Source organism: Sparus aurata, chromosome 7 (assembly GCF_900880675.1).
Source record: "Sparus aurata chromosome 7, fSpaAur1.1, whole genome shotgun sequence".
NCBI lineage: Eukaryota > Metazoa > Chordata > Actinopteri > Spariformes > Sparidae > Sparus > Sparus aurata.
The window spans coordinates 23,557,886-23,582,842 of NC_044193.1; the positions used below are offsets into that span (position 1 = coordinate 23,557,886).

At 39.5% G+C, this 24,957-nt stretch overlaps 1 protein-coding gene across 1 annotated transcript; it reads right to left on the reverse strand.

Annotated features, from left to right (window-relative positions):
* Positions 1–3,106: 3,106 nt before the first annotated feature.
* On the reverse strand, positions 3,107–24,518 carry slc26a6.1 (solute carrier family 26 member 6, tandem duplicate 1). Its single transcript, XM_030423393.1, has 18 exons — positions 24,224–24,518; positions 23,906–24,045; positions 22,907–23,017; positions 22,450–22,598; positions 21,263–21,427; positions 20,238–20,390; positions 19,303–19,385; positions 18,483–18,630; positions 17,338–17,451; positions 17,076–17,153; positions 15,532–15,627; positions 15,291–15,397; positions 13,827–13,896; positions 6,822–6,911; positions 6,334–6,501; positions 4,058–4,112; positions 3,630–3,754; positions 3,107–3,371 (listed from the first exon to the last, which is right to left on the reverse strand). Exons 1-18 carry the CDS (start codon positions 24,367–24,369, stop codon positions 3,342–3,344), a joined length of 2,028 nt encoding a protein of 675 aa, XP_030279253.1. The 5' UTR covers positions 24,370–24,518; the 3' UTR covers positions 3,107–3,341.
* Positions 24,519–24,957: the final 439 nt, after the last annotated feature.

Genomic DNA, 24,957 nt, shown 5'->3' on the forward strand with positions numbered 1-24,957 from the left:
TGTACAACACACAAAGCTGGTACCAGATAACCAGCTCAGGGCAATAAGAGGGAGGGATCACTAATGACTCTTATATTAATTTTCTTATCACAATGACTCAGCTGTAATATTGACTTTATTACATACAAACAAATTCATTCAAACATTTTTGTCAATTAATTTCAAAAATGTATTTTATGTTGTCTGTATGCTTTTAATTAATATCTTTTAGTTTATATTTGACATGCATTTAAGCAGTATTGTTTGTTGACATCCTGATTTTTTAAACATTTCTGGCTTAAAAGGGAGCCTCAGTAGCGTGTGGAAGAACCATACACAGTCACAACAGCCTGTCCACACACTGCTGTGGGATGGCATCCCATTCTTCAACCAGCATTTGCTGCAAGTCAGCCAACGTGGTTATGTTGGTCACTCTGGCACGAATAGCACGCCAAAGCTGATCCGACAAGTGTTCAATGGGGTTGAGGTCAGGACTGCTAGCAGGCCACTCCATCCTCTCCACACCCAAATTCTGGAGGTAGTCGCAGAGAAACCAGCTCTGTGTGACCAGGCTGGTCACACAGCATGAGGAGGAGGTGCCAGGCTGTTGTGGCTGTGTATGGTTCTTCCACACACTACTGAGGCTCCTGTTTGTTAAATTAATAAACTGCTAATATGTCTTATTTCTTCAGACTTCAATGATCCAATTCATCAAACAACACTAAACAAGAGTCACTAGCAGAAAAGGCTGACTGGCAAGGAAGATTCTGCAAATCTTTTATGGGCACGACCCATCAGCTCTGCTGCTCATCCCACAAATGCTCATTCCTTACAAATGCGGCACCATTTTAAAGGGAAATTAATAGGCATATTTATTGCCAAGAAGCATTGTTACAACAAAGAAATAATCTACCAAACAAAAATATCCTTACTTTTTCTGCTATATATATATATATATATAAAAATAGAGGAGGACCAACCTCCTCTGCCTCTATGGACGAGCCTCCTCTGATATATATATATATATATATATATATATATATATATATATATATATATATATATATATATATATAATATATATATATATATATCAGAGGAGGCTTGTCCATAGAGGCAGAGGAGGTTGGTCCTCCTCTATTTTTGAGAGGCAAGAGGAGGATCAATTTCTTTTTTAAGAAAGAGTAACTGGTTGAAATAAATCATTACCAAATCTCAGTATCATTTATAAAATATTATATATATATTATATCATAAAAAAAGTTTCTTCTTTGGAAGAAAATCCACTTAAAACGGTTCAACAGAGACAGCTGCAGACGGAGGAGACAGAGCAGTCTGTGAGAGTAGCAGGGAGCAGGAAGGTGGAGGCTAGAGGAGGACGGAGGGCTTCTGTCCTCCGTGGGAGGGATCTCCTTCCATTCACTCAATGCATTTAGGATTTTTTCATGCTGATCTATGATTGGCTAAGACACATAAAATGACGCGCTAAGGGAGGACGTTCTCCCTTACCAATCAGCGACCAGAATACAAGGTTGACAGCAGGTTGGTCCAATAACAGTTCCCAAATTTCATTCTCACATTTATACAACCGTAAACAAAAAATACTTCTATGTATTTTACAGCTTTCACTGCCGGCCATGCTCGGACAAGAAATATGGAGTTTTCAGCGATATTGGAATCGGTTTCAAAGGAAATATTAGCAAATTTCTGAAAGAAAAAAAACTGTTCGGAGAAATCAGAGAGAAGCAGTCTCAGATAATTCATAGTTTTCGTTTCATTCGTCCTGCTGGAGGACATAACGTTAGCGGCACGACTGGGACACTATACAGAGCAGCAACACAGTTGTTTTGGGCGATTGTGTTGAGTGATGAGTGTGATGTGCTGTGCTGTCGTGAAGTATGTACATTGACTGCTGCGGTAGCACAGTGGGCGGAGCAGTTGCCTGCTACACAGGTGACTGGGGATTGAATCCCGGAAGGGGTACACATTGGTAATTTTTTTGTCTTGTATATTAGCCATTTAATACAATTTTTTTAAAGAAGTCTTGTAAGTCATTGTTTTATGGCTTAACTTTCATTGAATATAAGAAAGTAGGGATAAGTAGTTGACTTGTATAAAATAACATGACACCGTGGACTGGTTTTCCTCCTGTCCTCCCCAATTTTTTCAGTCACCAGCCGCCACTGATTCTTCTGTACAGTATGAGCTTGACCCATCAGTGGCTGCTGCCCGTTTTGACATAGAGTGTAAGAGAAAAATCATGAACGTATTGCTTGAGTTAATATACTATATAGAAGTATACAAGTTAATAGTATATGTATATTCATCTGCAAACTGCCATCTTGTGCTCACGCTGTATCTGCATATGGAAACTACACTATTGTTATATTTTGATTAAAAATAAAAAGATAAATAGACTTACTCTACATGTCATAAAACTGTGGAGTACTTTTCTGGACCTAATTGGCATAATGTTTACTGTTCTACAAGTGAGGAGCGGCAGCTACATATTTTCAGCCTCTGTCACCTACTTTAAATCAACACTGCCATTATCACTTAATCCAAAACACTTCTAGTGCAGCACAGAACTGGACAGACTAGGAATCTACAGGGCAGGTCGAGTTATTTTACAGATTTAACTGTTGCACTGTAGTTGCTGATGCATTCATTAGTCATGTATTTCTGTGCTTTCATTACTCACAGAGCCATGGTGCTAACGTTTCTCATTACATTGTTTACCATAATCCCTGTGGAACCGACAATGGCCTAATGGGTCAGGCACTGGCCTCCAAAACCAGGTACTGTGGGTTTGAGTCTCAGCTATGGTGAATCTATCCACTGGTTGCTGGTGTTTTACAAGCAGCTGGACTGTCTCTTCACTGCTTTCGGGCTGATATAGTCGCATGGTTTATACAGTGGTATGCAGTCAGTCTGAATGGGTTGATGATCATGATCCTCATCTTCATCCTCGGGTCTGTCTCACCAAGCAGACTCAGTAAAGTCTGTACAGATAGCAGACTGGTGCATCACAAGCATCAATCGATGTATTGAAAGTTTTGTTTTTATGTTTTACTGGCAGCTGGGTGGTCTTAATCAAATATAAAATGCTTCACGACAGAGAGATCAATAATGGTCAGGAACAATTATATTTATTTTCTGGAAATGTGTGAGGCATATACTGTACATACTATGCAAGGTGTTTATGGCTTTCTTTCAAAAATAAAATGAAGCTGTGGTCATTCTGTCTGCCATCTCTAAAGCCTCAGTATCACCCAAGGATTTGTCTTTTTGTCCACTTGTTACTGTGAGGTGACTTAACTGTCCGGTAATTTACATTCAAAAGCAGCAGTCACATTGTAGGTTCAACATTCACTCGCATCTGGGTTGATTTCCTGAGAGGAGATAAAAAAGACACAGTTCATGAAATTGCCATTTTGTACTTTATTCTCAACGATATGTCATTTCAAAAAATAGTAAGTGGATCAAAATCAATGCAGCAGAACCCTTTTCTGTTCCACTGATTTTTCATTTCTTGGCAAAACATCAGTTAAGGCACTTTGTCAGATTTCGCACAACTCCCTCTGGAGCCACAAAAGAATTCTGATGTGTGTCAGATCACTGTGTATACAAATGAGTTAGACAATGCATACCTCCAGAGGCGTGGGCAGGGTACTAAGGCTGCGCTGGACAGCATGTTGGACCGATGGGAAGAGACAGGGGCTGAGAATGCTGTCTACTATACATCCCTGAGACTGAAGCTGGGATAAAACTCTCTCTGTTGACATACAGAGAACATCGGAATGAGTGAATCTTTATGTTTAGGTTTTAGCATGTGTTCAACAATTCTGAATTGCCGTTAAGAAAGTTTGGGTACTTTCCACCTTATCATGTGTGAGATGGTTGTAAGTACAAAAAAAAAAGAAACAGAGACCAAGGCTGGAAAGACAAAGTAACACAGGAATACATGCCTCAAGCAGAGTTGCAGTATGGGAGTGAGCGAGGGAGCGAGAGAGTGAGTGAGTGAGAGAGACAAGGAGGAAGAGTCACTCTGCAGGACAGTATGAAACATTAAGCTCACCTGGGCACGCCGCCAGGAACACTCTAACATCCTGGACTTCCAAGTCTCCTATAACCTGGTGAATCACACACAGACACAGTCACACTGTGATATTCCAGCATGCGTTGGCTATGTGAGTCTGATGAATGTTCTTCTTTGATCATTGAGGTCAAAGTGGAGGAAGCAATAAAGTCGTATAAGTAGAGGTGATAAATTAAAAAGCTGTAAAAGGTGTGCATGTCTGTCTGTGTGTGTGTGTGTGTGTGTGTGTATGTGTGTGTGTGCGTGTAAGACCCGAGGGGCTGTATATCATATTGTCATTATGTAATGTGTAATCAGGTGACATCTAGTCTAGTCTTCAATTATAATTTCTTGTAAATGTCAGCAGAAAGGAGTCAGTGTGAGGACAGCCAACTGGCAGAGGAGGGCTGACATCCATCCAAACAACAGTCAGTGCTGTTCACATGTTAACAGATCAAACTGAACTGCAAAATTTAGCTGATGGTAAAAATAACTTCAGTGTTTGTACAACCCACTCTATCTTCACATCTGCATACTAAGTGTTTTGTTGCCGTTTAGTTTTTCTGACATTAGACTGCATACATGAAGGTTGTTTCTTTCTAACATTTCCAAGGGATATGTGGCCTACTTTGCTCAGATACCGTAGAACTTTTAATCTTTAGCATGTAGTACGGTCAGCATACATAGCAATAAACAAACCCATCAAATAAATGAGCATCTGTTCTGCAATTTTCAAGCTTTTATAATTGTCACCCTATTCATGTAATATTTAATGGAAGTGCATATATACCTCTACAGGGCAAGAAAACAACAGTCTACACAAAAGTAAGGCATTATAAATGGAAATACTTCAAGTGAGTCAAAACCGAGAGCTAGAAATACATAAAAATGATGAGATATGAGGTCAAATTTTTGAGAATTTCCGTGTTGTAAAAAGAACCTAAAGTCATACTTGAGTAAAAGTGAAAATTATTGTATCAAAATATTCCTTTAAAGTCATCCATACAAGCAATACTTGAGTATCTGATATTAAACACATACACGTATATTTACTTGCATGTAAATACTGTATATATTTATACTTAGAAATATTCAGCCTTTTTCTGATTAGGCTGACTGTATTTTTCAGTCCTGGTCATCAAGCCCCCTCTCTGCATGTTTTAGACATTTCCTGGCACCAACACACCTGATTCAAATGATCACCTCATCAACGAGCCCTGCTCAAGCCTGATAATGACCTATTCATTTGAATCAAGTGTGTTGGGGCAGGGAAACCTCTAAAACATGCAGGGCAGGGGGCCCGCAGAACCAGGATTGAAAACAGAATCACTATTTGTTTATTTGCTTTTATCTGATTGCCAATATAATAAATTAATGTAAACATCTGCTAGCAACTAAGGTTATCAGATAGATGTAATAGAGTAGAAGTACAAGGTAGCAAAAAATGAAAATACTGAAGTCTATTACAAGTTCCTCAAAATTGTACTTGAACAAACATTATGTAGAAATTGGCATTGTGTGCGATTTGGCGCCTCCCACAGTTTCTGAGAGCGTCACCACTGTTGTAAATACAAATCCCAGGTCTGTAACAATTTATCAGACATTATGTAGGTGCTAACTATGAACAATACACATGACAAGTTACACAGTGCAGAAACAAGTGATAGGGTGGCGGAGTGGCTGAGACAGAGACAGTCTACCATCAACATAACTTTAAAGCTGGTACAAACATAATAAACACATAACGTTGGTTTAAGTACATTCTTGAGTACATATTATTAGGTAAATTACACCACTGCATAATTTAGTGTATAAGTCATAACTTTGATTTATTAAGAAAAACATGTGACTTGGTATCTCACAATTTTGACCACAGGTATTTTTCATATTTATCATGCATTACTTTTTTATCTTTATCCAAGAGAATAGAAAAGGGCGTTCATAGTTTTAAGCAGAAAGATAATTTGTTGCACAAGGGATTATGTGTTTTAAAATTCTGGTATGGATGTCAGAGAAAACTGACTTGGTAAAAAGTGAGAGAAACCGTTGACCCAAGTTAATCCAAAGAAAATTCCAGCAAAATATGTCACAGTACCACCCACGCTGTTTGATTGACAGATGATTTTTGTGCATTTTAATCACCGTACTATTGAGTGCCATGCACCAAAATACACCAAGAAATGAAAATCAATTATTAGAGGTTTTTGGTGAATTTAACCAAAATGAAACACAAGATATGTTTACACATTGAATTATTGTCAGTTCTCTTTCCTCACCTTGCACAACGCTGTCATGGCCACAGAGTCTATGAAACCGACTGCGCTGAAATCCAGAACCAAACAGTGCGTGTGTGGCGATGTCTGGGCCGAGGAGGAAGAGGAGGAGGAGGAAGAGGTAGTCGGGTGGACTCCAGCTGGATTCTCCCTCTGACCATGGCTCACTGTCTGGATGTGGTGAGGAAAAGTTACACATGACAAGTTGGTTTATAACCTCTTCAGTTCCCATGTAACACATACACACACATAAACTTCTTCCAACATCCTTGTGCAATTTTTCTGTCCCCTCAACTGACTGTTCACTCAAAATCATCTCATGTTACTGTTGCTAATCACTGGCTGCTCTCCTTTGTCTCTCAGTCTTCCAGAACATTTTCAGTTCCCTCTTTATGTGTGTGTGTGTGTGTGTGTGTGTGTGTCTGTGTGTGTGTGTGTGTGTGTGTGTGTGTGTGTGTGTGTGTGTGTGTGTGTGTGTGTGGTGTTGGCACCTGTCTGATCTCTGTGAAGACCAGTTCAGAGTTGGCAAAGTAAATCGGACTGGAACAGGAGATAACAGTCAAGCCAGGGACTTGCTTTGCCTGTTGGGAAAAAAGAAAAAAAACAAACACATACAACAGAGACACACACAGTAAATGAATTTAACACTGTACAGCACCTACAGTAAATAATTTAATTAATTAAACCTGGCACATTAGTTACACCCTGAACATAAGGTCAGAACTTGCGACCATTGACCATTGTGCTATGAATGTTCATCACATATATCAAGATGAAAAGTCAAGACTTGATGATAACACATCTGACAATGAGATGCTTTTTTTGTGGGAACTTTTTTTGTGTGAAATCTATTTGGACATATTGATAACAATTTCCAATAAAGAGAAGAGATTAAGAAACAGAAATCCAAGTTTAAAAAATAACATTGCCATTGGCTCATTATCTGAATCACTTAACTTTAGCCTCTGCTGAGCCTTTTCCGACAAATGTGCTTGTTCTATCTTTAAAAGGTAAGTTCCCAATTTTACAAGTCTGACAAATGCAGAATTCTTGTTCTGTGCTGAACCATTTATCTGTTATTTATCTGAAGCTAATATGAATATGTGTATCGTTCAGGCCCAACTAACATGTTAAATGCCTTTACTTTATCTAAAAAATGATTAGTTAGTATTTAGGTTAAAAAGCTAATCAGTTAGTTAGTTAGTTAGTTAGTTAGTTCTATATAAGGGATGCAGACTGTACTGACTTGAAATTGAAAAGCTGTTGCGGTGGTGATACATTTGTCAGACATGACCATAACTTGATAAAAAAAGAAATGCGTGTCCTGTCCCATTCTCTACCAGGGAATACTTTAAATTGTGCATTTTTTACATTGACGTTTGGTTGCGCCGCAGTCTTCTTCTTTACTGCCTTTGTCAGCACATCGCTGCAGTTTATTGCTCATTAACGCCACCACCTGTTGATCAGTGGAATGACATGAAACCTGCTGCAGAATTGTTTTGTCATAAGCATCCTCATGAAAGTGCATTACACTAATGAATCAGGGAGCCGCTGATAAAAACATTGCCTCATAGCATTACTAAATGTGAGAGACATGACTGATAATGGTAGCTTTATTGGTAAGTAGTAAAACATATTTTTCAGTAACTATTTAACCCATTTTTACTTTAACCTAACAGCGTAAATGAAAATTGATTGATGGACACCCCCAAATAGGATTTACATATTTGCCATAGTAAAAGGTGTTTATGCTCTCAAAACCAGTTGTAGACACAGCTGACCCGTTGTAGTTAACTAATCTGGCTCTCCAGTGTGGGATCAAAGAACATACAGAATACCTGCATGTACAGAATTAATTAATGAGGGGGAACTTCTACAGAGAGAGCTGTTGCGCACACCATCACTAACGCGTGATAGACACTTGACAGGGTTGGGGTTAGGGTACACCGAGTGGAGCTGTGCAGCAGCCACCAGTGTAACAGACTGAGGAGAGAATCAAGAGGCGGGAACAGAGAGCGAGAAGTTGACAGGGATTCACTGATGCTCCGAGCACAGACAGATTGCCTTTGATGACAGTTTGGTGTTTTGATGTGTGACAGATGGTGGTGTGCAGTCAGGGATTTATTTTTACTGTGTTCTGGCTGCCTGACAGTGGTGCTGTTCAGAGTGGGTTTCTAAGTTTACAAAAGACTGACCTTCACTGGTGAATTCTGTGTTCCATAGTTTAAAGGCTTTCGATGGTTTTTAAAACTGGTGCTGAGCAGATCTTTATTAAATCAGAATCTTTTTTCCAAACTTGTTTTATTATAGACTATGCCGTTTCATCATGTAAAAAAAAAATAATCATCTTTCATGTGCAGATACGAGGCAGGCTGTGGAGAGTTCATTATCGACTCTCTTCCACACTGATGGCATTTTAGATATGCTGATCCACAGCCTGGAGTTAGCAAAGATCATCAGGCCTCATGTAAGGTCAGCGTGATTCATCTCTGCCAATCAGTGAAGCATAAACAGAGTCAGGCCTCGGCTTATAGAAGGTGAATAAAGGCCTGCTGCCCAATTTAAAACCATCCAATTATCACATTCACACAGTGAAACATTAGTTTGGTGTTAAAATAATGATCCACACTGATTTATTACTATGGAAGTAATTGGAGTTGTATGGTACACTGTAAAAAATGTCTGTAGAAATTACGGTAAAAAACTGTCAATAGCAACAGTAAAATACCGTAAAATAAAAAATTGTATATCACTGTAGTAAATACATTAAAGAAATGTATTTACACAAAGAATTACCGTAAATCAAGAAACAGTAAATAACTTAAATTTTACGGCCTTACTAAGTAGAAAATATGGAATTTACTGTGAATGTTATAAAAAGTTTGCTAAATTCACAGTAAAATACCGTAATGTCACAAGCGTGTAATTACCCTAAAATTGACATTGTATCATTCTGTCTGAATGACAGATTTTGCTGATGTTTACGTTTACATTTACGGTACACAACCATTAAATCATACCATCATTTGTATAGAAAGTAGAATGTTAAAAAGTATGGTATATTTAAGCAATACATCATGACAGGCCGTGGTATGTGCTTATTATATCACAGTTAAGGGGCATTGTTCGGGCTGACACAAAGCACTTAATGCAATAGAAAACTATAAATGTTGTATTATTGTCAAAACACAGTGAATTAAGATAAGATTAACTTTATTGTCCCACAGGAAAACATAGGCCTACAACAATCATTAGAGTTTATCATATAGAGTTTTATTGCAACATTGTTAACACATCCTTTTTGAATAATATGGAAGTCCATTTCCGCCACTTGATGAAAAAAAATTATGAGATACCAAGTCAAAATTATGAGATAGCTAAGTCATAATTATGAGATAGTCAAAGTATCTCATAATTTTTGTCAAGTGGCGGAAATGGGCTTCCATAAAATAATAGTATATTTTATTTTATATCTTTCTTTTGGATAGTGAAAACACAATTTCTATTTTTATTTTATTCTTGTACATGTCCTTTTTTATTATATGTAAAACATGACAATGAAAACGTTGTTGTGTTTGTAGTTGTTCGTGTCAATAAAGCTTTATTGAATTGAGGAGAGAGACAGAGAGAACGACAGAGAGAGAGAGAGAGAGAAAGAGAGAGAGAGAGAGAGAGAGAGATGACCGCTGAGTTAACGGAAGCTAGAAATTTTGAATTTCAGTTCACCGCCATTGCTTCGCGCCCACAGGAGCAGTGTTTGTTGTTGTGACAGAGAGACAGACACACAGCTAGATAGCTAGATAGCTAGATAGATAGATAGATACAGACAGACAAGACAGAGAAGAGAGAGAGAGAGAGAGAGAGGACCGCCAGTTAACGGAAGCTTGAAATTTCAGGTCACCGCCATTTCTTCGCGCCCACAGGAGCAGAGTCTCTTCTTCAGGTAAGCACATTCACAGCTCATTGAGACTGTCTGATTAACGTTAGCTAGCCGCAGAGCCACGTTAGCTCTTATTCGTTGACTTTCAAGCAGAGGAGTTAAGGTAGCTATATCTTAAAAGTTGCTGGACATGTCATTATCTGCTTTTTGCCGAATAAAAGAGTCACTTAAGGGCTCTGAGAAGTCGCTAACGTTAGCTACAGCTAACGTTGCTAATGCTAGAAAAATGTTTAGCTGTAACTTCTGTAGCAAGTCGGTTAAGACTTTGATAATGGAGAAACTGGTTTACTCTTAATAAAAGATGATACAAGGAGACTTGGATGTATTACGAAGGAAACATTTATTGACACTTGATCTAGGCGAATTCAAAGATAACATAACAAGTGAGAATGATCCCTTTAACACCTTAGCCATACAATTTTTTAACAAATAATTTCACCTTCTCCACAGCACGGTGCAGCTGGATAATGTAAGGCAATCAACTTTGCAGGAATGCGGTATGGCCAGTACTCTGATTCGTCGTCATCGTTATCAGCACTCATCTTCAGTGAGTACATTTAAATAGATTAGCTTCTGAACTGGTGCTGCCATTAAATTTTTTTGTTTCTTCATACCTGTCAAATACTTACATGGCCACATCAATAATTATGTCCCCCATATATGTCTACTACCCTGTTATCTGGAGTTCCTTAAGGGTAAATCCTCGGAACTATCCTTAAAAAAATCAAAATCACTGATTCGATGTCAAATCCAAAGGATTGTGTGTTTTCAGCTGTAGTCACTCTCCACAGTTTCTCCCTCAGTCTCTCTCAATCTATTAGATCTGCTAAATCTGTTAACTGTTTTAAGCGCCTCCTGAAATCATATTTATAGGATGGCCTTTTTATGAGATTTTTTAAACCTACTCTTCATTCACCATTTAATTTTTTTTCTGTTCCAACTTCTTTAATTAATGTTTTGTTTTTTGTTGTTGTTGTTGCGGGAAGCACTTTGCAACAGTGTAAGTGCTATATAATAATAATTATCATTATTATCATTAACAATTTTTTCTTTGTTGTCTTTCTTTGTCTGGTTGCAGTGAGATTCATGCCAGTCCACAGTAAACACCTGATTGAAGATTGCTGGTGAATTTTCAAGCAGGAATGATGACAACACCTGCCCAAAGTTCCAGTTTCCTTAACATTGTAACATGTCTGTATAAGACTCTGTCCCACCTGTCTTCAGTCAAGTCTGGACCCAATGACTCAAACACCAGTCTTGTCAAGGCTAATTAGAGGTAAGCTATGGTTTATGTCAGTGTAGCAAATGAATAGATGCAAGCACTCAAACTACACTCAATCGATCTCCCTCAAGTGAACAGTGCCAACAGCTTCATACAAACATACAGTAGAAAAAAAAAAATCAGTATTATGGACAGGATTCAGGATTTAGGCTGCAATTCGACAAGGGTGAAACAAATAGTGATGATCACTTAGTCCTGAAAAGTGACTGTTTCTACTTTTCACACTAATACAATAAAATAAATGAAATACTCCTGATGACCTTAAAAACTATATACCAGAGTACTGGTTTCATTCTATGTATAGCTCATTGGAGCTCAGTTTAACAGCAGAAGGCTGAATTTATCTCTGTAGGCATCATGCTCAGGCACTGCATCAATCTAACCTTTGCTTTGTTTCTTTTTTCTGGCTGCAGAGAGGATCGTGCCAGTCTACAGTGGACACCAGATGGACAACACATGAGTCTTCAAGCAGAACTGGTGACTGCTGAATGCTTTAAGTTCCAGTTTCTTGAACACCATGTCCATGTTAAGAGCCCTCTTCAGCCAAGTCTGGACTCAGTGACTCATTAGTGTTGATCAACACAGGGCAAGTGGCTCCTTTTTTCATGTTTATTTCTTCTACCATGGACTATCCTTCATATGTATGGACACACACTGTCTTTTGAAGATGTCAACACTGCCTTGTGAGTATACTAGACAAGTTCTGTTTTTCAAAGAGAATGTGTATATGCAAAGAGATGTTCTTAAAGTTTATAAATTATAGTCTGTACTTTGGTTTACAATGGGCTTAATTGGTTATTTCCTTTATAATTTACCATTTGCATTTGCTGACTGTAAAATCTACGCCAACAAACTGTAATTCCATGTGTGTTGTACCATATTTTTTACGGTGAAATTCTGGCAACCACAGCTGCCAGTATTTTACCGTAGTTGAACTTTGCAATAAAATACCGTAATATATCTTACAGTTTTACCCTGTTTTTTCACTGATGGACTGTAATTAGGTTTACAGTATATATGTTATTTTTAAAAGAATTTACCGTAAACAGGTTTATATGATAACTGTTATTTTTACAGCAAATTACCGTAAACAAATAACAGTTCTCTAATGTGAAATTTACAGTTATATTGTGACCGTATTTTCTACGGTAAAGTTCTGGCAACCACAGCTGCCAGCATTTTACCGTAAATTCTACAGAATTTTTTTTACAGTGTATAATATATTAGAGCAGTAGTGTAGTTGTACGTGTACTCTGTTGTAACACTGAGGCTTGCTGGAATAAATGCAAAATATCCCCAGCAACTTGAGTGAAATCCGTTCTACAGCTGTGTGTGTGTGTGTGTGTGTGTCTGACTTTAGGTGGAGTCCGTTCAGTAAAAAAGTGTCTGCAGCTGTCAAGACATAAAATAAATTCAGAATAAGGTGGTGGGTAGAAACCAAACCAACAGACCGGTTTCAGTCAAGGATTTGTGTTTGTTGTTTTGTTTTTTTTTGACTCTGTGGTATATTAAAGACAGCACACAACAGATGGATTTGAGCACAAAGACGGCTGGTTTGGATTTGTGAAAAGCTGCGGTCTATTCGGCACATTAAGACTTCAAAAGTTTAAAAAAGTGAGCAACTTTGATAAAAAAAGTCAAACTTTTTTGAGAAATAATCTTCTTTTACTTTCTCGCCAAGAGCTGCATGAGAGGATCAATGCCATTATCATAAATCAACAGTAAATATGAAGCTACAGCAAGCAATGAACTAGCTTAGCTTACCTTCCTGACTGGAGACAATTCTGGAAGCAAAGCTCATGTTCTAGCATCTCTAATAAACATGTTATATCCAATTTTTCAATCTTACACAAACTGAAATGTACATATGATGAACTACATGCCTTGATTCATGACATACAAAGTTACTTTATGAGCTTCCCTCATCACCAGGCAACTGGGAAGCTATAACTTTTTTTGCAGGTCAGACAAATTACATATGGCATGCTAATTGTGAAACTCAGAAATGCTGGTACAGTGGATAGTTTGAAACTTTGAAGGGAGCCAAGTTAGCTGTTTTGCTCGCTTCCAGTCTTTATTCATCACTAAGCTAATGGCCTGCTTGCTCAGATATGAGAGTGGGACTGATCTTCTTATCTAACTCTGGTGAGACATCAAATAAACATATTTCCCAAAATGTCAAACTACTGAACTACTTTACTCAACTTACCTCAAGCAACAAACTTTTAATCAACAACTTATTGTTGTGAGAGCTGTGTGACAGATTGAGTTTACCTCAGTGTAGAGTCCCACATCTTTGTAACAGTCTGTGCCAGGAATACGACCCAAAACAACAGTGGAGGAGCTGAAAGAGGAGGGCGAGATGAAAGACAGGAGAGAGACAGAAGGGAATATTAATGAGGGTGCTCGTCTGCCAGGGAGGCAAGTGAGAGGGAGGAAAGAAATGCAAAACTGTATCAAAAATAGGATGAAATTGGTTAATGAATAAATGATTGAAGACGAGACAAATCCACATGACATTCCCTTTCACACATACAGTAAATACAACACTATTCTTAGTATGATACAATGAGAAAAACACTCTTACTATGTAAAGCTTCTTTAAGCAAGTAAATACATTATGATGATGATTAGTCATTACTGTTAATAATAATTTCACTTCTGTGAATAAGTAATAATAATTTCGTTACTAAGTTTCCAGATGCACCATCTTATACACTGTTAAACCATTGTTAAATTTATTGTGACAATTGTGATGATAAGTGTTTCTGTTGAAAACAGGACTGTCGTCATGGCACTTTGAACTACTGTGTCTCAAAACACTTTAACACTCGTGCAAATGTTTAACCTTGATTTTTGGGTCATTTTGGCTGCATCAATGCATATTGCATACATTTTGGCAAAGGTGTGCGGATTTTTTGTACTTTTAGTTTTAGGAGTTTAAGTGTATAAATATTTGTCTTCAAGTTAGGGTTATGTGCCATAAAGCCACCCATGTTTATGTTGTCCATAGGTCATGTAAAGGTGATCTTGTTATCTTGGGGCGGCAAGTCAACTGCGTTGGGTCATAAACAAGCACTTGCTATACAAATGAATACTTTCGAAGATTACACAGGCCAAACAGTTAATTTTCTGTTTTCCATATCACCAATCCGAACCCAACAGGCTGGGTTTGGACAGAAACTTAGAAATGTTGTCTGGTTTCAGGTAGAATTCGATTGTGTCCATTGACATGGTGCTTATTTTGACATGATTCAGGGTACTTTTTGTGAAAATAAAGTTAAAAAAATAAACAAATATAGTATAAGAATAAAAGACAGTGTAAAAATGTACCTGTATGAAGTAATAAATAAACAAATATATTGTAAAAACAAGTGATAAGTGATAATAAGTGATGGACCTCCTGTCCTGGTTGGGGCTATATGTCCTGTTAGGACTTGGCTACTCCTCGAGTTCAGACAGAAAACTGCATCCTGAGCCACACTCTGATTATCTCTTTGCACCAGCAATTATAGTATCTGTAGAGACCAGTTGGTTAGGCGCTAACTGAGAAACAATGATATTATTCAAATGCAAGACAGGTTGAAATTTTCAAATTAAAAAGCTTTTTCAGGCTAGTGTTGTTGACAGGTGGATGAATATAACGAGTATGTGAGGATTTGTGTAATGTCAGAGCTGACACTTAATATGTCTGCACTGTACAGAAATCCACGACATTCACACATGATATTCACTGACTGTTTTGTCCTGTAGAGGAGTGTGCACAGAGAGAAGATGACGGCGACAGCCAGACCCAAGTCCAGGTTAAAGATCAGCGTGGAAATCAGCGAGGCTACCCACACCAGCTGGAGGAGAGGAGGGAGGTGACAGGAGCAGGATCAGAAGGAGACGATGCTGGAACCACAATTCTGTGCTTTGAGATGGAATAATGCTGTGTGTGTGTATGCATGTGTGTGTTTGTGCACGCACGGACACTCACCAGGTCTAATCTGTCAGACTTCCAGAGCACACACACATCTTTGAACTGAGCAAAAATCCCCTGCAGGTTCACCACGATGATCACTGCCAACACTGCCTGGAACACACAGCGAGGTATTACTGAAGACACGTGAGTCATCCTGACCGTGAGACTCTTCCAGATGGAGCATGACTCGACTTTTCTTAAAACATCTTCACTGGCATGCTCTGTAATTGGTTATGGAAAGTCAAACTGGACAACTGCCAACACAAAAAAACTTTTTGGGTATTTGTTCCTTACACAAAAGCATTGGCACAATCGCAACTCATCTGGAGATTGTTTCATTCCCTCTGTTGTACATTGTGGGACATGAACATGTTATGACTTTCGCTGAATCATTGCTCACCAAGTCCTTTGCAAATCAACAACATGAAAAAGTGGAAACAGACAACTTTTCAACATTCCCTCCCGGGTGTTTCCAAGTGACCGAGTCTCTCTGTTTTCCTCATAGCGTAGCAACTACCAACAACACAGCAGACACCTCATCGGTTTCTAGATTTTCAGGAAGAAACGATCAACACCACTTTGAAACTAAGGGAGAAGAACGAAGCCTGTTCACTGAAGAGGCAACGTGAAAGTGTCATAATACTAATAGTTTGTGTACTGCTTCTTGCACACAAGTCACTACAAGGGCTGGCACTGGCATGAGGGCCGAAAACATCAGGCAAACTTGAATTTATTCATTTATTTAGTTTATAATGGAGACATGACAGCAGATAGGGTTGTACCATCAATCAAGCCTTTATTTCCCGGGAGTGGCAGACAGAAATCGAGACTTATATAGAAGCAGGTTGAACACTGATGGTGTCTCTATTCTCTGGCCAATCAACCTTTACTTCATAACGATGTTGGATAAAGTACCCAAAAGTCACATTTGTGTAAAAGTAAAGAAATTGTGCTAAAATATTACATTGGTAAAATTGTAAAAAGTCACCCATAGGAATAGCACTTGAATAGTCTATCTATTTATAGTCTTATAGTCTTAAAGTATCTGGCATTAGATGTACTTAAGTATGAAAAGTAATTTTCTGGTAATAAATGTACCTAAGTATAAAATGCACAACCTGATACGATATTCAGCATTTTTCTGATTGATATAATCAGTGTTTATCTTATCCGATTGCCAATGAACTAAATCAATCAAAAAAACTGCTACTTTGGCTCTGATGCAGCATGCCATCTGCAAAGTAACGAATTAATGTTTGCCTCCAAAATGTAGGAGTGGAAGTAATATGAAGTGGCAGAACATGGAAACACCACAGTAAAGTACGAACGCCTCAGAAATATACTGAAGAATAATACTTGAATAAATGTACTCAGTTACATTCCATCACTGCTTCATAAGAATAAATTCAATCCAAAAAGTTGTCTGTTGCCAGATGGCAAGATGGTTTGAGGGTAATATATTTTCATGTATCTCAGGTGAGATTCTTGTGATTTGATCGATCACTTAACACCTGATATGATGAGCAGATATAACATTAGTTATCTCATATGCACTTTACCTTTGGCAGCTGCTCGAAGAGATGACCAATCTTCAACAAGATGGTGAGAATCATCAGAGCGGATACCAAACCTGCCATCTAAGACAAATGAAAACACAACAGGAGGACGATAAGGCAAGAACAACGGACAATAATGATTATAATAAGAAGAAGACAAAAGAGTTATATAATTGAGTCCGTAAAAAGATCACTCATTCAATGATGTTGCTTCACTATACAGGCGTTAACACAGTGGCAAAGCTGGGTTTGGGTGGTACAGTACCTGTGATTTGACACCAATACTATCCTGGACCATACTGCGAGAGAAGGAGCAGCTGACAGAGAAACACTGGAAGATTCCTCCTATGGTGTTACACAAACCCAGAGCGAGCAGCTCCTGAAGCAGACAGACGGCAGCATTTAGAAAAGATCTCAGGGATACTGCTGGTGAGCGTACTCAGGGCAACTGGCCTGTTGGTTATCGTCATATCTTGGGGTATACATACATGCATACATTATTCCAGGGTTAAAAGTTAATAGGCAAAGGTGCTAATTATGACGTGAAATGTACAGATTTAAGATGATGTCACTGTTACAGTGATCATTAACCAATTGCAGTTAATTAATTGGGAATTTGTTACAGATCTCAAGAATTTGATCAGTTAGTCTTCAGAAAACTATGAAGGTCAGTACTTCAACTTCATCATTCAGTACCTCCAATATGGACAATTAAAAAAAAAAAAAAAAAAACTATTTGCAGAGGTGAGCGTTTCAGCTATAATAGAGACTGTATCTCCCTAGTGCACAGTGCATGTTTGATTGCAGCTCTTCTTGTTTGTCCTTCACTCGGCCGGGCTGACAGAACTGTCACTGCAGCAGCTTTCACAGAGAGGAAAAAATCACATCTGTGGCTTGCATGACTCAGTCAGCGCCGAAAGTGGAGTTGTGGTTCTGCGTCATCATCGTTTCATGGTGAGTGTTGTTTCAGAATTCTCAGGACACTGGTTTCACCTTGTAAAAGCGTTAAAACTCAGTTCTGTCATTTCTGTTAATCCCTGTCGGAACCAATTTCACATGTGTAAACAAAACATGGCATATGAAATCACATGAAATCACATGAAATCACATGAAATTTGCTTCCTCGCATGTTGTTTCACATTTTCACATATTTTCGCATGCTAAAAACTCTTCTTTTTGTTTTTATGATCAAAATTCTCCACATAGGAATTTGACATTTTCATATCTGTCTGTTTGTTCATATGTGATTGGCTTTTTTCACATGTAGATTGGAATTTCTGCATGTGGAGGCTCAAATGCTTAATTATTATGCACTTGTATGTAATATGCCCTTTTCTAAGCTTTATGCTATTAAAAAGCAGATCAAAGGTTCAATTTCAGGTGAAAGAAAGAAAACTGCCGTGATTGTACCTGTCTGAGGTCCACGCGATAGCCGTGTTTGTCAGCAAACACTGAGCCCATGGCTGAGTGGAAACTGAAGCCAACCAGAGCCACAGACAGAGCTGGAATAAACAGCTCACTGGCCTGAGAGAGCGAGGGAAGGACTGGGGAAGACATGCTAGAGAAGAAGAGGAGGAGGAGGAGGGGGAGGAGGAGGAGGAAGGAAGGAAGGAAAGAAATGACAGCTTGATCAACTGGATGACTAATTGATCATTCAGATAAAAGAAATGAAACAAACAGAAATGTAAGGCTATATGTCCACCACTTTTGACTGAGTCACCCCATGAATGACTCATCATCACACACACTGCATTGTCTCAAAGCTATCGAGGATAACACAATAAGATAAGTGGCTTATTTTCTATGATGAGAGCAGAAGTGTGAAGAATGGGAGGTCAGGCAGAGGTAAGAGTGTTAGAAAGAGGAAGAGTCATTGAGCTTTGAATGATGCAGACGCATATATGTTTTCTAATTTATACACAAAATAGTGGAAAAAGAAAGTACATTTATTTCTACAGTAATAATAAGTTATATTAGTTAGTTAGTTAGTTAGTTATACTTATAGTTATAAGTTATATTAAGCGATTTATGTGTGATGTTTTTTCAGGCTTTGAGCTGAACAAGTCCTTTAAAAGCAGCACTATGTCAAACAGTTACAATGAAACATTTGCCTACAGCAGATTCACCAGCTTCACTTTCAGACAAAACTGCTTGAAGTCTTCAACAATATATTAAAAACACAGCTAAATGAATGCCAGGGACAAAAAGACAATGACACAGTTCTACTGACCCACTGGGTATGTGTCCCACCACCTGGACTCTGTGCTGTCCAGCCAGATCCATCTGCACTGACAGGATGGTGCCCAGGACAATCTGTGGGAGACAAACAATGGACGTGACTTTTTCTGCACAGAATGTCCAGTTCGCCAAACAACAAAATACAGTATTCTGCATCTAAATGTCAGATCAAGCGGTCTGTTCATACACGTGCGCGTGGAAGTACAGAAACACTAATGTTATCATCAGTCAGATACCGCTAGCTCACTGATAGGGATCATGACGTGAAGAGATGGGGATATGGAAACGGTTCAAAAATGACCTTTCAGATGTCTCTGGTCTGTTGGTGTGTGCGTTTGGTTTTGTGCTCCATATGTCATGTTACATACCAAGTTCAGTGTCTCTGTTTTATCTTGCAAATGTTGTTCCCAGGGGTGGACTCAGGATGTTCGACGGGCAGGGGCCGAAAATTAAAAAAAAAAGGTACCAGCTGTATGCGGTGGGACACCAGCGCGCAGAAAGTCGTGATACATTTGTAGTGAAGAAAGGGCATTTCACCATGTTTTGTCCACAGGAAGGTCACTTTGTAATGTCTTATCTACCATAGGGGCATCCAAGAGGGACACTTTCCCTGCGTTTTGTTTTTAAATATTTTAACATGGGGGTGATTAAAAAAAATAAAATAAATCATTATTAAATTTCACAAAGACAGAATGACAGTTAATCAGTGGCCAGGTGCAGATATTTATTGTGTGTGGTGATCTGAGGTTTTGGAGATAAAACCAGATTTTTATATAATTATGAGTCATTCAGCAGTTCATCACTGCGGCATCTGTCCATCTGGGTGCATCTTATGGGCATGAGTCTACTGAGTGTGTGTACAGTGTGTGTGTGTGCGTGTGTGTGTGTGTGTGTGTGTGTGTGTGTGTGTGTGTGTGTATCCCTCACCAGTATAAGTTCCCACGGTATAGCGGCAGGCAGCTTGTTCTTAAAGCGCTCATTCAGCATCTTGCCTGTGATGAGTATCACCATGGCAGCCGCAGAGACAGACAGAGCTCCCGGTACGGCACTCGTCACTCCAAGCAGAACGTCTTTTAAAACCTGGAGGAAACGTTTCGTATGTCCTTTATAAGGCTAGAAATATGGCAAAAGGTAATCTTGGAAACTAACAAATCCAACCACAATCTTCCAAAAAAAAATCTTCAAGGAAAAAGTTTTTTTTTCCAGGAGAAACCCTAAACCCTTCGACCCTGGGGTGTGATTTTCAGGTGTGAACAGCTCCAGTGCATATTGGAAGTTAGCGAAGCTGAAAGAAAACCTCAGCCTGCAAACAGCTGATAAGCTACTCTGACACTTTCCCAAACCCAGACTTCCCCTTGAAATCCTGTCCATGCAGAGGTGACTGACACAGTGCATCACTGGAGGAGTTCTAAAGTGCCAAGACTAAAAACGAGGGTTATCGCTCACTCACAGCAACAGCCACAAGACAATTAAAATCTGGAGGTTCCAAGAGGTTTAGGAGAGGTGTGGAGACAAAGTTGGGGTCTTGTTATGGCACAGGAGAGGTGATATGACCTGAAGTCAAAACTTCACAGGCTAACACTCCAGTTCAAGTACTTTCCCACTGACTAAGTTCAATCTGATTCAACGTAGATTTTCTGTCAGTACAATTTGAATATTTTGGGGGCGAATCAACACAGAAGGACACAAATGGTCCAGTGCTCAAATTTGTCAGAGTAAGGCATCGTAAAAATTGGAACGCAATTTAGCCATCGCCAAACTGTATGCATTAATGAATGCTAACAAACTGTATATTTATCTTTATTAGACTGAAGCTAAAGTGTGTTTGTTTCATTATTATTTGTAGCTTAGGTGATGACAGAAACCCCCAGCACCGTGTTCCATCTTCCCAGACTTTTATCCACCATAGAACAGTGCTGAGAATGAGAATGTGTGTGTGAGTCTCAACTAACCCAGGCTGAAGGCAGCAGTCCCGTGTATCTCTGCGCAGGTATTCCAGTCATCAGCGGCAGCTGCAGGATGGCCACATGCAGACCTGCTGCTGTGGTGTAGCCTCTGATCACAGGATCAGACAGCCAACGACACACACCGTCGCCATGCAGCAAGTACAGCAGGAGCTGAGTGAACACACACACACACACACACACACACACACACACACACACACACACACAGCTTTAGCATAGTTATATCTCTTTTGTGTATCCATATTATTGCAGCTCTCTGGATGAGAGACTTTTACAATGTGACGACTGATATTTTACATCAAACTCCACTCTACCTGATGAAAACATCTGGACTGATTTAAAGTGGATGGCCTCCAGAGGGGCTAAATTCTCGAAATTCTCAACTAGCTCACCAGAGACCATTCAAATTTTTGGCAGTGTCGGAACCAAGAATATGATAGTTAACTCAAACTAAACTGAAACTTAGAACTAGGTGTGGTCCAATTTGAATTAACTGAAATAAAAATAAAACTAGTCTCCTGAAAAAATTAGATAGAAACAATATTGTCAACAAAGATACTTAAATAAATAAAGACATAGAGGTTTTTTCTTCAGCTTTAGTCTTTGTCATTTTCACAAGGGAGGAGGCAGTGGTGCATATATGCAAGTGAATCCACTCTAAAATGAACTGAAAGTTTAAAAGCAATACAAAATAATGAGAAATACAAAACTCCATTAACACTGATGGGAATTCACTGAGGGATCTTGTCATAGCCGAGGCATTAATGAGGCCTGCTGGTGGGTCAGGGGAACCTGCTTGGAGCGGGTTAGGGAATTAAATAAATGTACAAAAAAAAAATTCACATTTCATCTCCAAGTCTTCTTTTTTCACAGCTGTGGGTAGGATATATCTCTTACAGTAATAACTTAAGTCAACTTGTAATGAAGGAGAGTTGGTGCTACGGGAACAAGCCAGGCTGTGTGAGTGCACCAGCAGATGAAAAGATTCAAACAAATGGGACACTTTAGTGGATGTCTGCAGGGATATTCTCTTTTCACTTGCTTTCCCCCATAATGGGGCCAGAGGTCAGAGGTGAGTATCAGCTGCACAGCGTTGAGTGTGTGTGTGCATAATGTTTTCATTGTATAACGTGCGCGTGTGTGTGTGTGTGTGTGTGTGTGTGTGTGTGTACCTGTATGAGGCCACAGAGGATGCTGATTTGTACAGCCACGTTCACTTTGGCTGCCTCCACATCAATCTGACTCTCCTCATCACCGTTGCTAAGCAACTCCACGTTGGCTGTCACGGACCCAATCATGATGGCCAGCACAGCAAAAGTACCTGTCACAAATGAACACACACACACACACACAAGCCTCAAACAGAACTCAAACAGAAGTGGAAGTACACTGTGAGTACTACATGATATTGTGATTTAAGTGCTTCGGCGAAAGAAGTAGAAAGCTCAGTTTGTTGTGGAAGAGTTTCACCAGATTGAGGTTTTCATAAGTTTGTTAATAAAAGTTTGAACCAACATTAAATATTCTTCAATTACACATTTTCAGAGCTGCTCAGAGTTAAGACACTGAAGTTGTGTAAGACTGCAACCAGGCAGATTCTGTACATCAGGAAAAAAAAGGGACCGTCACCGATGGAGAGGTGTCTGGAAGTGCCGAAGAGGAAGTAGATGATCAGAGGATAGAACGAGGTGTAGAGACCAAACACTGGAGGAATTCCCACCAACATGGCGTTGGCCATACCTAGGAAAGAAGGGGGAAGATGGAGGTGAATGAACAGCCGGTGTGTATAACTGAAAGCAAAGGAAAAGCCTGCATGATTAAAACTCAACTGTTCAGAAATCTCTTTTTCAGGGGTTTTAAGGGGAGTCTTTGCATTAATGAAACATTCTCTTCTTAATAAGGATCCCCCATCTTTGCTCAACGTGAAACCTTCTAAACTTGATAGCTGTTATAATCCTGTAGAAAAAATTCCATGTACATTTAGCATGTTTTGGTCTTCTAGTTGTAAAATACACTGCAGAGGACACAGTCATAGTTTGATTATGTTTTGTTTTTTATGGCAATAATGTGGACACTCTTCAGTGCTGCTTCAACCAGGTCACTCTCCAAAATCATAATTCAACCTTTCCAAAAAATACAGGTTATTGTGGGAGGTTGTTCAAACCCTGTTAAAGGGACAGTTCAACCAAAAATCCCAAATACTTTTTTCTTCTTCCCTGAAGTTTTTTCTATCAACTAAACTGTTTCAGTGTGAGTTGCCAAGTTTTGGAGACTTCTCTCAAATATAATAGAACTAGTTGGCATGCGGCTTGTGGTGCTAAACTCAAGCTCAAAAGCAATGTCTCCTTCCAGAAATCATGACCCGGTTACTTAAAATAATCCAGGAAAAGAATATGATTCCTACAGGAAACTGCTCACAACGTCTGTGGATTATCTGCCGTAACAAAATCATGATTTCTGGAAAGAGACAATACGGTTGAGTTTGTAGACATCTTCAAAACTCAGCAGCTCACACCAAAACAAATCCAGATGGATAAATATCGCTACAGGTGAGAGGAAAAATATGTTTTTGGTGAACTGTCCCTTTAACACTCTGCATGTGGGCCTCATGAGATGCTGCATCCTCACCCTGTGGCAGCTGTATGATCCCGACACTGACTCCAGACAAAAGGTCTCCTAAGGCGTTTTCTCTGATGGAGTAGCGAGGCAGCCATGACAGGATGGGAAAAAAGCCAAGCAGGAAGCTCTTCAACCTGGGACCAGAACAGCTGGAGGAACACACACACACACACACACACACACACCCACACACACCCACACACACACACACACACACACACACACACACACACACACACACACACACACACATACACACACAGGGTTTAAGGCCAAAGAGCTTCAAATAAGGCCATACACCAAACCTAAACCTATCTGTTGACTCACCAACATTGTGCTTTCACCCTCTCCAAAACTGACAGGGACTTCTTTTCTACTCGCTTTCCAAGGACATCCAGCTGTGCATTGTCCAGGGCAACAGAGAGATATGGCTGCCTGTAGTGAGGAAGGCCACTTCGCTCAATGCTGTCCATCTGAAATCAAAGGTAACTGACGAAACAGGCTAGTTTGACTGGGCTCCTGTTTCAATAGCGTGCGTGCGTGTGTGTGCGTGTGTGTGTTCAATGTGTCCATGCACTGTTCTTTATGAGTGTAAAATGTGTGTATTAAGTTACGGGACAAAGAAGAGGTGTGTAGTCGTAGTAACTGTAGAGATAACTAAACAAACCAAAGCAGTGACTGACCGGACCTTTATCAGCACGAAGCCGCACAAGCACAAAAAGGTTCACATGTGCAACAGTGGGCATGTGTGAGGATAACACACACACACACACACACACACACAGCTCCACAAGCTCTCACACGTGAGTCGGGGAAGGTGGAGAACAGCCTTGAACTCTGCACATTAGAGCGAGTTTACAGCCCCCTTTCTCCTCCCCTTCACCCCCCCCATTCAGTGCGTCTGAATGCCTCTATTATCACAGCCCAGCTTACAGAGACTCATGGTCTGAATGTGTGTGTTTGTGTGTGTGTTTGTGTGTGCTTGTGTGTGAAAGAGAGAGACAGAGAGAAAGTGGCAGAGAGAGAAAGAGAGAGAGAGAGAGGGAGAGAGCAGACGAGGA